The sequence below is a fragment of the Neomonachus schauinslandi genome, chromosome 1 (assembly GCF_002201575.2).
Source record: "Neomonachus schauinslandi chromosome 1, ASM220157v2, whole genome shotgun sequence".
NCBI lineage: Eukaryota > Metazoa > Chordata > Mammalia > Carnivora > Phocidae > Neomonachus > Neomonachus schauinslandi.
Genome location: NC_058403.1, coordinates 64,013,303 through 64,025,925, shown reverse-complemented (window position 1 = coordinate 64,025,925; position 12,623 = coordinate 64,013,303). Strand labels below are relative to the sequence as shown.

Below are 12,623 nucleotides of genomic sequence, written 5' to 3'. Positions count from 1 at the left end.
TAAAATCTTTCTGAAGGACAAAGGAAAAAAACAGGAAAAGAGTGCTAAGCATCAGAAAACTGACTGAGCCAGCCCCTTATGGGCTCCCTGGTCAATGAGCAGTTCCTGAGGATGACTTAAATCTTCACATTAAGTTCCAGGACCCCCACCCAAGCCTGGCAACTGCCCTCACCCCACACTTCTCAGCAGTGAATGCCTATGACATACAAGTATTAGATATGATTTTCTCAAACACAAGTCATGGATGTGGACAGGCTTTATTCATACCTAGTTCCCTTTTGGCAAGAGTTTTGATGGAGTTAAGACATTTTAAAAGAATGAGATATGAACATCTCAAAATCATAGAATTAATTTCATTTACTTTTGATTAAATCACTAAGGATCCAGTTTGCCAGATGCCACCTGATGGTGTCAGTTACCCAAAACTCAAGCTCCATTGGCCTGACTTTGTGTCTTCTAGTTATTGCAGATCTCAGGGTGGCCACCTTTGGCCCTCAAGCCCCTCCTGGGACACTGGGCATTAGGGGCGACCAGAAGACATTCCTGCCATGCTGACTCCTTCACTGTCGGCACAGCCAGGCCTCCAAAAAATTATCTTTAGAGCTGTCCTTGCAGATGGAGTTGGTCAGATCGTATGATTTCAGGGTCACTGGCAGATACCCTGCTGATGCCTGGCCTTGCTTTCATTATTAGTTCTCCCTCTGGATATACTTCCCACCCCCACCTCAATCCTCATGGCATCTTCACATTCTGTGTGACAAAACATGGACATCTGTGTGCTTCCCTTAAATCTCCCTACCAGACTGAGCTTCTCGAAAGCTAGGACCATGACTTATTCTTCTTTGTAACACCTTTGCCTACCCTGCACCTAACATCATACTTTGTACATAGTCAGATGAACGTATGTTGAATCTATATATTATGTATTATTGATTACAGCTTTGATTTCTGTTTCAATGCAGCTCCCTCTAGGAGAGGCAGCACTTTAAAGTGCCGTGAGTAATTTTCTCTGTAGTACAAGTGAGAAATCTGAGAGCAGTTTTATTTTCATGGGAAAGAGGAAAGAATAGGGCACTGGCTTCCTGGTGGTGGGGGCAGGGAACGTCACACAGAGGATGAAGGGTATAGATGAAGTCTTTTTTGCATGTGCCTGCTCCACAGCCTCGCTTAGGTCCCAGCCTGCCTTTGTTCTCTTTTTCCATCTCCCATAAACACCCACTGGCACAGAGCCGCTGCTAGCCTATAGAGATCCTTTGTGTGAATTAGAAAAAGGCATCCCTTCTAGACAGATGCAGTCTTGCAGGTGCAGAGCTTGGCAAGCAGATGGTGCTTTTGGGAAAATTGGGCGGGGGGAAGCCCATTCCTCAGGGCGCTGCCCCTGCCGAGGCACACGGCTAGACAAGCAGACCACAGGGCTGTTTCCGCTTATACGTGCCCCTCAGCTCCACGTAGTGCAAAACAACACAGCAGGTGTGGTAGTCCTTACCACCGACAGCACGGTGTGCCCACTGCCCTCCGAGTGCCCAGCAGCCCGTCCTGTAGAGCTCCTACCCACCTACACCATCCTGTCCTGTGCCCTGTCCCAGCACAGCCCTGTCTGATGGCTGACTTGCTGACCTCCAATAAATGAATTCCCAGGGAAGGAGAGGAAAATCACATTTCTTTAGCACCTGTTAGGTGTAAGGGGCTGCCCTTAGGGTCTTCCCATGTGCTATCTTAGTACATCTTCATAACAACCCTTTAAGGTAGGTCCGATTATCCCTATTTTAAAGGTGAGGAAATTGGTCCCAACCATCCTGCTCTTTGACACTGAGCCCATAGTTACACTCCTCTCAGCGCCCGGTTCTCTTCTCCATCTCCAGGGCCTGCTCCTGCTCTACGGTGCCTACCTGGCTGGCCTGACTGACCACGTCAGCTCTCCTCCCGTGAATCAGTCTTTAACCATCATGGTTGGGGTCAACCTCGTAGTAGTGGCTGCAGGGCTTCTCTTCGTGGTCACCAGATACTTGCACTCCTGGCCCAACCTGGTCTTTGGACTCACATCTGGAGGTATCTTTGTTTGCACAACCACGATCAACTGCTTCATCTTCGTTCCCCAGGTATGCTCTAGGGAGAATTTTGCAGGCTAGTCCTCTTGGTCATTCCAGAGGCTTCCCTGGGTGTGATAAACTGCTTGCTTTGTTTTCTACTAAGACTTTTAGATACCATTTATTGGAGAGTCAGAAGGAAGGCAAGTTCCTCGCGAGCAGGCTCTCTCTGTTCTTCCCTCCTCTCTTCTCCTGAAGAGGACAACTCTGTTCCCCGTCAGCAAGGAGGGCAGACCAGAGTGGCTGAGTGGGCATGGCAGCATGTTTCCAGCCCTGGCAGGCTGCCTCACAGGCCAGCTTGTCCACCTGCCCTCCCGTCGATTTCACTCATCCCCAGTACCCCCTTCTTGATAATGTCAATTCTTTCACTAGCCTGGGAATGAGGAGCTTTTCTTTCTTTCCTATTGGAGATTGCAGATTCACAGAGAAAAACTCATTTGGAAATTTATGCAATTTAAAATGCCTTTTTTTTTCTTTCTTTTTATTAGAAGAAAATATAGAACATTTCTTTTTACAATAAAGAGAAATAAAAACTGAATAAAAATGTGTTTCACACTACGGGGATTAAGAAAAAAAAAAATCAAACAAGGGAGAAAGATAGAAACAGAAATATCCAGACAGTGAAGAGAAAGAAAGGGAGTCAGAGGGAAAGGAGAAGGAATACATGGGCTCTGAAAGTGATGCTAAATTATTCATGTTATGCCCTAGGGTACCACTGAGCCACATATATCTGAGTTAATGAACTTGGCATTAGGCACCTGTCCTATTTCCCCTCTAGATCTCTTTCTCTTCCCCTGAGCCCCCCCATCCCACTACTCCCTCTAGACTCCATCTTGATTCCCTTTGCTGCTTGAAGTTGACTATGAATGACTTCATGAGGGAGCTAACTGATAAAGTGTTGGCAGGGGAGGGTTACAACTGCCCTTTGGGGCATGATGGTGTGACACAGGCAAAGGCCTTTACTCTTCTTCCATTTCATAAATTCTCATTAGAATAGTCTACAGAATAAACAAATATGGAAGAACCTGTAGCAACAGCACTAAAAACCAAGGATGGGTATTGCATCTCTGATAGAAACTAGAGGAATTTTTGCTGAAATCTCTATGTTATAAGAACTAGATGGAAGGAAGCCATGAGAGCTGAGACTTATTTGTCTGGGGTGTAGCAAAAAGGGCTGTTCCTCTCTGGGAGATGGGAAAAGGGGAGTAGGCAGCGGTCTTTTGCGTGGCCCACCCCTTAGGCTCTGTGGCCAATGTTGTTGATTGGTAACCCATCCATCCATTGCTAACCCCTTTCTTCATTGCTCATCTCCACTACATAGGCTGAAAGAGCTCAACACTTGCTTTACCAACCTCCGTTATAGCTAGTGGTGCCCATGTGATACCGTTTTGAATACTAAAGGGTTCCTGGAAGACTTATGAGAAAACTTTTGCTTTCCTAAAAAACAAAACAAAACAAAACATCTAGAGGCATGGCTGGCATCACCTATTCTACCTTCTTCCTACCTTGAATGTTTGTGATGCCTGGAGCTATGGCAGCCATCTTGTGACCACGAGTGAAAAGCAAAGCAAATATGTTTACTGTACTAGGAAACTATAGCTCTTCTCATGTAAGACTATAAATTCAGGAGGAAAGGACCTATGAAGAGATGCTGCAGTTCACAAGAACAGGACCACAAACTTCTGAAGATTTGGAGAAGCTGCCTTCCCCTGAAGTAAAATAGTTTTTAGAAGAGATTTGATTTGTCTTGTCAATGGGATTCAAAGGACATTGCCTCTCTTCAACTCAAGTGAACCATCATGAAAAGGACATAATCTTAGATCATGAAATACTGAATAAGGATGAAAAATATTATGTTAAACTTAAAATTCCAATAAAAGCATTGAATAGACAATTGGACATGGCAAAATACTGAATTAGTGAATTAATTTAAGGAAACAGAAAACAAGGAGACAGATAAAAAAATGAGAGACTAGTTAAGAAAATATGGAGAACAGATCTAGGATACAACTTCGAACTAGTAAGAATCTCTGAAAGACAACAAGATAATTTGGGGCAGAAATAATCACGTAGGAACTATTATTAGAGGAAAGCCTTCCTGACCTAAACAAGACCTCTATCTAAAAATGGAGTGAATCTGCAACCTCCGTGGTGTGGCCGTACTTGTAACTTCCCCTTCACACCCACCTCTCTCCCTTTCTCATCCTGAGCCTCAGTCGCAAGACTTCCACTGTCCCTGGTGTTTGAATCCTCAGTGGTAATATTTAGGTCCACTCCCATCTACACACAGACATAAACATGCAGGACAAAGTTCAGCTTGGAATCTCACTTCTAGCTTTGACCTAAGCACTTGGTTTGTTGAAGTAGGAGTGAAAATGGAAATATTAGGGGGTATAGGAACTAGGAACTGGGTGGACAGACAGTGTGGGTCTTTCTCTTTCCTTCTCTCTGACTCACCCCACCCCCTCCTTTTCCCTCCTAGCTGTCTTGAGCTTTCATTCTCTTACAGTCTTTCCTCTTCTATTTTCTGTCTCATGCTTTTTCTCCTCTTGAACTGACCATGATCTAAAACCAAAAAAGATATGTTATAGTTTATTGTAGTTTAAGTTTAGGGGGGTAAATGCTATTTCAAAATATAAAAGTAACTGAGGCTTGTCAGTTTTTTGTGTGCCTCTGAATTGATTTTCTTCTCTGGCTCGGTGGCCTTTGGTAGAAGAAAGATTCTCCTTGTGATACCTGCACTGTGTCTTCCAGGAAAATAGGACAGCTGAACAAATTTGGAAAGGTGTGTGAGGAGAGCTATATGGGGGGGGGGGAGGCAGCAGGAGGTGGACTGCCTTCTTGTGGCTAAGCCTTCAGACTGGACTGATGGGAGGGGCTTATGAAAGCCGAGGCACTGATACGTCCAGGGCAGCCAGGTGGCGCTAGAAAGCTGAGTGAAATGGATGACATTGCTGAAGAGGCAAGTGGGCCAAGTAGCACTCTACACAGGCCCTCAGGAAATGCCTAAGTGTTTATGCCAAACACTGAGGTCATCCCCAGCAATGAGCCAGCCTCGGCTTTTGTGACCTGAACGTGACCCAACCCTATATACATCCCTCCTCCATCCCTCTCATTCTGAGAGGCAGGTGGGTTCTGAGATAGGATGTGGGGTTTTTTTTCCTCTTCATCCCCCAAATGTTTCATCTGCTCCTCCATGAAGGTGTTTAGGAATTTCTACTCTGTCTTATAGTCCTCTGTATACATCCCAGTGCCCCCTAGCTTTCTAGAGGAAAGCGTCCTTCATTTGTTCACGTATCTGCCCATCACTTACTAACTGCAGGAAACATGTAGTTCAGCACATGGCCCCACCTCCAAGTCTAGTAGGGAGCAGATGTGAAAGGAATTATAATACATGCGTTAAGTGTCTGAGGAAGAAGGCATGTTACCTAATGCTGAGGAAGGGGGCCTCAGGCTGTCTGGGAACTCCGTGACACCTTCTCAGAAAAGGGGTGTTTGGGCCCAGTCTTGAGGGAGGAATAACAGTTCACTGAGCAGATTGGGGAAGGACAGTGGGTGGCATTTTTGATGGGGGAACACCATGACCAGAGGCAGATATATAGGAGACAGAACAGGGTATGCTTGTGCACTTTGCACTTTTTGAAGTACAAACTGAATCAAGGGGAGAGTGGCAGGAGGTGAGAGAGGCACACGGGCTGAGCTTCCGAAGGCCCTGGTTTACCTGGTAGAGATTGAGAGTCAATCCCGCTGTGTTAGTGTCCTATTGCTGCTGTAACAAATTACCAAAAATCGAGTAGCTTAAAACAATACACATTTATTGTTTTATAGCCCTGGAGCTCAGACTTCCAAAATGGGCCTTATTTGACTAAAATCAAGATGTCAGTAGGTGTGTGTTCCTTCTGGAAGGTCTAGGGGAGAATGTGTTTCCAGGCCTTTTCCAGCTTCGAGAGGCTGCTTTCATTACTTGACTCATGGCTGCTTCTTCCGTCTTCAGAGCCAGCAGTGTGGTATCTTCATCTCTCTCTCTCTTTCTGACCTCTGCTTCTGACTCTCCTGCCTTCCTCTTATAAGGACTCTTGCGATGACATTGGCCTTGCCCAGATAATCGAGAACCGTCTCCCCTTCTCAAAATCCTTAACTCAGTCACATTTACAAACTCCCTTTCACTGTGTGCGGTAACAGATTCACAAATTCCTGAGATTAGGAGGGGAAGAACATCTTTGGGGAAACATTATTCATCCTACCACACCCATACGGCCCAGAGGCTGAGAAAACAAGAAAATGCTTGCCTTCTGGAGGAAGTGCCATGGAGAGGTCCTGAAATTGTGACCTGGGGGTAATTTATAGCCATGATTCAGAAAGCCAGAAGGGTCAAGTCTTAGGGACCAGCATCCCCACAAAGGGGAGGAGGAGGATTTAGTCAAGGGGCACCCTGGCTGTGCCCTCCAGCTTGGGGTGAGACAGCCCAGAAGCCCCAGCGGTGCCCTTACACCAATTTTGAGTAGTTCTTCCAGCAGCCCTGCAGAGAGGGCTCAGACTGGGGGTGCTGGGGGAGAGAAAGGTAAAGCTATGCTGCTAAGGAAACGAGGGGGCCCTGGGAGGGAACAGAGATACTGCAACCCTGCTAGGGTGAGTGCTAGGAGAACCCTGGAGGTCTGCTCCACCCACTGAAGACCACAGAGTGACCCCAAAGTGCCAGGCTCCTAACTCTTGAGTCCCCAGCTGAGCTGATGGCCCCTGGGGAGGGGGACTTCAAGAAAGGCCTCCAGGAGGGGAGGGTCCTAGCCCGACCCAGCACAGATCACCCAGACTCCTGATACCATAAAGGACTCATGCTGAGTCAACAGAGGACCCAGGAGGACTTGGGTGAGAATTTTTTGCGGTTGATGGTGGGAATTTAGAATCCTATCTGCTTTACCAAATTTGGGTTACACTCCATAGTCAGAGCTTAATAAATGTTTGACGAGTAAGCAAATAAATTCCAGGATCCCTGTGAGGCTCCCCATAGACCATTCAGCATCCTATCTAGAGCCAGCGTACATCACTAGGACCCTTAATGATGAGAATTCCTTAAGGGAGAAAGAGAAGCATCCAGAACTGCTGCTTCTCCCCCCTCCCTCCACCCCTGGCCTTCACATTACTGGTATTCACTGCATGGAGACAATATCCCAAAGGCCCAGGAACATGCCCCTGTCTGTGAATGTTCTGTATTCACTTCCATTCTGAAGAAATTAAACCAGCCCAGGCTTCCACAGATTGTTTCTCAAAACCAATTTCTCCCGGAAAAGCCTCCATAGGACCCCCCCAGTTCTCAGTCTCTGTCTTCAGCTGCCGTGCTGACGAGATGTGGTGTGGCACGGGGCCTGGTGACAGCTGGGGCCGTGCTGCTAACTAGCTGTGGGGCCTGGAAAGGCCATACTCCTTCTGAGTCTTCCCTCATTTGTCACGTAAAAAGGACAGTCAGCTCCCAGACCTAATGTTCTGTCATTTCTATTGAATTTTATTGACATTTGTGGTTTTCTATCTGTCTGAGACCTGATTATTGATTTGGACGAGAAGTCCTCCGGCGGGGCCTGGGCTTTCAGTAGCAGTAAGCACACAATTACTCCACAAATGAGAATAATTAAGAACAGCTACTCACAACTAAAAGCAGTTTCATTTGAAACATACAATGTTTCGATCGCCTCACCCTGTGAAAGCTCCTAACCTCTGGCTTGAGAATAGGCTCTAGAAGCATACTTCAGCTCTGGTTCACCCTGACGGCATCTGGCCATAGGTAGGTAGATGGGTCAAGCTAAGATGATTCTATCTTATTGACCTGTCATCTTCTTCCTTCGGCATTTTTTAAACTAAAAATGACCTTAACCTTCTCTATACCCTCTGTCATTGCTGTTTGTGAACTTTCCAAAGTACATTTTGAGGAGAGACTAGCTTATACATATGTGTGTATCTGTGACACTCTCATGCCTTGATGTTTTTGAAAAAAAGGGAGAGAATGTGTTTCTGGGAGTGTAATTAAATAAATAACATTTGTTCTTTTATCTAACAGCTGAAGCAGTGGAAGGCATTTGAAGAGGAAAACCAAACAATCAGACGCATGGCCAAATATTTCAGCACTCCCAGCAAAAGCTTCCAGACCCAGTATGGTGAGGAGCAGAACTGCCACGCCGGAGGAGAGAGAAACTCCATGGACAGACTCCTCACAGAAGTAAGCTATACCCCTGCCTGGTGGATTCTCTGTCAGCAAAACTCCAGTCATGTGTGGTGGACCCCAGATGTCTCATGGCTAACATTTTTTCTTATTCTTCCATTCCCCCACTTCCCTCAGCCCCAGGCAGAAAGCTCAGCATTTCCCCAGGGACCCTCCCATCGCTGATCTCACCCACTGCATTCGTCCACTGGCCAGATATGTACCAGGCATTGTGCAAAGTACTGATGAACACAAGAAATACAGTCCTTACCCTCATGGAGCTTACAGTCTATTGGAGGAAATAGATGTTGATCAAGTAAACGTATAATTATAAACTGTGATAAGAATTATGAAGGAAGGGGCGCCTGGGTGGCTCAGTCAGTTAAGCATCTGCCTTTGGCTCAGGTCATGATCCCAGGGGCCTGGGAGTGAGCCCCTGTGTTGGACTCCCTGCTCAGTGGGGATTCTGCTTCTCCCTGTCCCTCTGCCCACCCCCCACTCGTGCGCTCTCGCTCTCACAAAAATAAATAAATAAAATCTTTAAAAAAAAGAATTATGAAGGAAGAAATCAGAGTGGTAAGACAGAATAATGGGTAGTGAGGGCAAGGGAACCTAAGTTAGAATGGTCAGAAAAGACTCTCTGAGCCAAGAGCTGGAGGTTAAGTACAAATTGACCAGGTGCAGGGAAAAGCATTCCAAGCAGGGGGAACAGTGTTGTAAAGGCCTTGAGCAGTAGTGGATCCTAGGTTCTTCTGTATGGTGCACATTCTCTTTACTTAGAGTAGTGCCCTCATTTCCAAGATCTTCTGGGGCCCATTATTGTCCTTTCCAGGTTTGAACTAGAGATTTCAATCATCCTACCAACCCAGAAGGTGTCCAAAATGGGGTGGAGGGCTTAATAGGGCCTCTGAATATCGTAGTAGCATCAGGGGAAGACTGGGCCAACCTCAAGCCCCTTTTTCCTCTGTTCTTGAGCCAGAGTTGGCACCTCTCCCAGAACTGGGCGGTGTGATATGGGCTTGAAGAAGGCACCTGGAAAGGCTTGAGCTGCACTGCCTCAGAAAGGAGGCACAGGACTCAAAGGAATCAGTTTTCCACACTCACTAACTTATATTTCATACTTTTTCAGCACAGAACACACCTGAGTCGGTGCTATGTGGGAAACTACACTTATTTGTAACTGGCCTGACACCTGGGTATCAGTTGTCCCTGTGTGAGACAAGGGTGCGATGGGGACCTAAGGAACACAACCAGGGAAGGCATTAACCTCCCCAGGCACCCCCTGCCTGTGTTCCTCTACTCCCTCACCATGCCCTCGGTCTGGAGCTCTTGAATCCACCAGAGGAATACTTCTCCATTTCTTTACTATTCATGAAGCATTCAGGACCTTATTTCAAAGCCAGAGTCCTTCCTACCTGGCAAGGGTGTAAGTAGCATTGCCTTTAATCTCTGTGAAGTCTTCAAAGAAGCATTTTTTTTTCCAGCTAAACAGAAGGCTGGAAACTTGGCGAGAACAGCCAGGATGGTTTTTATTCACAATCAGCTAACGTTGGAACAGCCAAGTGGCCTGACTCTTTAGCCTCATGGTAATTTGTGACGTGCTTTTTGTATTTCTGCCATGCTACCCTGTTTCCCACGCAGTAACTGAATCTGCTCTATCCAAAAAGATGCTTTGAGACTGCGGAGGAAGGGCCCTAATAGGGAGCAGATGCAGAGGCAGTAAAATCCTGGCCTTCTCCTCCCGCGGCCCTACACCTGGAACATCTTGCCCGGAACAGGCCTGAGAACAAGCAGCCTGTCCTAGGGCCCCTCCACAGGCCTAGAGAGCTTCCAGTATCCGAGTCTCCAGTGCCAGCACTGCCTGGTAGATAAACACAAGTATCCCTCCTGCTTCCCTATGCGCACAGACCCTGACTCCAGCTCCCCGGTTGCTGGTGCCCTCTATGCAGCCCCCTCCGCAGCCCCCTCTGTCTCCTCTGTCCTCTTCTTGCTTTCCCATGAGGTGGACAGTCCATCTCCCCATTCTTGCCCTCCTTGACCCTATGGCCAGAGGTCCTCCAGAGGCTGTTCAGGCAGCATGCATCACTGACTTGCCGGGCTGTGGGAAGGCCAGCAGACGGAACCTTCCCGGAGGTTGAAGAACCTCCCTTGTACACTCTGCAGCAGAGGAAATTCACCTACAAGAGGGTGACTCCATTTCTCCTTATAGCCTGCACCTTATAAAACACACCGATGGATGTTTTTCTTCCCCAGATGTGCCAAAAGTAATAATTAATAAGCTCATTTAAATGTAGCTGCCGTGGTAGGTCAGATTTCGGTCTCACAATGGCAACGCCTCACACCACGCCTTTAATTAGTATGCAGCCACGGTGAAGACAGAGTCCCACTTCCTTTTCTGGAACAAGGGAAATTTACTGTTTAGGCTGACGTTTCTAAATCCGTCACCAGTCAGCTTCAGATGTTTGGTTTGCTGGGAGAAAAGTATTCTTTCCAACTCCGTGTTTACCCTATTTTTCTACACTCAAAGGAATTGGGAGCACAAAAAGTCAGCACTTGGAGTTTACTTGCTGGAGTACTTGTCATCAGTTGGTGGCTTCCTCCTAACTCTGTGGGGCAGTGGAGACTCCTGAAGGGCTTCAGGAGGAGGGGCTGGTGAGGAGGAAGAGGGTTAGGGTCCCTCCTGTGCAGCCAACTCAGTCATGCCCATGAGATCCTCAGAAAGATATCTGGCACCACCCAGATATCATGAAGAGCCCGAATGAATGTCATCGTGTTACTCATCCACTCTGCTCCTGGTGAGTCCTTGAGTCATCTACGCTTCCCCGGCAGCTCCCCGGCCTCACCACTCTGCAGGTGAGCAAAGGGAGGATGGGGAGACAGGAGCTCAACTTGCAAGCCCCTTCCGCTTATTCACCAGTTACTCACTGGTCCTGGGCTCTCTCCTGATGATAAAAGAAGAAGACTCAGCCGGGATGAACCTGGAGTACCAATATTTGGAAAATCACCCTCCTGCTTATAAAGAGGGAACAGGAGATCCGCTTGAAGTCACTGCCAGAGGACTATTACTGGACTAGTTTACTTAAGTTACTGCTCCCTTAAAGGGTCACTTCTGGGCAACACTCCCATATCAACTTGAGAAAAAAACCACAGGTTCAGTCCACAGGCAACTTGTTTCAGGTAGCCAAAGGAGGGAAACATGCTTTTATTTCTAGGGCACAATAAATGGATGTCCAGATGCTCATCCTCAGCTTCTAGAGAGGATGACGACAAAGAGGTTGCGTTTTGGTATTTGGACAAGCACTTCCTAGAATGCAATGTTTGTGTTATTACTCCCAAACCCTGGACCCTGTATCATCTGCCCCAAGACCATCACTTCTCCTTTGGGTTCCGCTACTTTTGAAATTCAAAAATCTCAGAGGGTGGACATAAGTTCTGAGCTAGACAATCACTGGCTGTACCAGCAGAGGATGTTCAGGGCACTCCCACCACCACCCTTCCTCCTGCTTCATGCCCCCCCAGTCTTACAGTTAATATGGGCACACCCCTGCAGCCCTCACTTGCCAGCCCTCCTGAGTACAACCTGTTTGTCAGCTCACAGCCATGCAGGAGGTAGGCTGCTCCCCGGGCTCAGTCATCTCCTGGGTTCCATGCTAGATCTACTAGATCAAGCGATCAGAGATTTAGTCCCAACTATTCTAATAAAAAGAAAAGAAAAGTTTCTCCAGTGATTCTGGTGCCTGCCCTTCTTTAAGAGCTACCGACAGCTAATGGCCCCACATGGTAGCTTTGGCGTCCGCCCCCGAGGTCCCGCCAAGGGAGGTGATAACACCAACCTGAGAATCCCTGTTGCACCCGTCCCAACCCCCAGCTTGGGTCTTGTGTCTTTGGTGCAGGAATCTCCACTCTTCTCTCTGTTCTTCCCAAATGTTCTAGTCTGTTTAGCAAGAGGCAAAATATGTATTTCCTCATTCATTCATCCCCTTGAGATATGCCTGAAATTTATCTGTATTTTGCGGTAGTGTGACAAACCCCGAGTTGGGCCATCTCAGACATTGTCAGAGTGGTGTCCCGCAGAGCGGCCTGACCCTCTAAGTTCTGAGGAAAGGGGAGAGGGGTGGCTGCAGCCAGCAAACAGCTAATACTCTGCCTCCTCTGACCTCCCTTCTCACTGACAAAGCCACACACTCGGCGGATGTAAGGCGGGGATTAAGATCACCCCACAATAAATCATGGCTAACCTTTACTGAGCACCATTTGTCAGTTATTGTGCTAAGCGCTTCACTCACATCCCCAGAGCCTGAGATCACCAGCTGACATGCAGAGGAACTGGGATTTAGAGCAAGGTT

At 47.3% G+C, this 12,623-nt stretch overlaps 1 protein-coding gene across 2 annotated transcripts in view; it reads left to right on the top strand.

The window, feature by feature from the left end:
* GPR156 (G protein-coupled receptor 156) overlaps positions 1–12,623 on the top strand; it is a 54,757-nt gene that overhangs the window by 40,695 nt on the left and 1,439 nt on the right. For both annotated transcript variants that reach the window (XM_021692560.1, XM_021692559.1), the window contains exons 7-8: positions 1,863–2,099; positions 8,137–8,295. In XM_021692560.1, the coding sequence (XP_021548235.1) occupies positions 1,863–2,099; positions 8,137–8,295 (396 nt within the window). The remainder of the gene's footprint in view (positions 1–1,862; positions 2,100–8,136; positions 8,296–12,623) is intronic.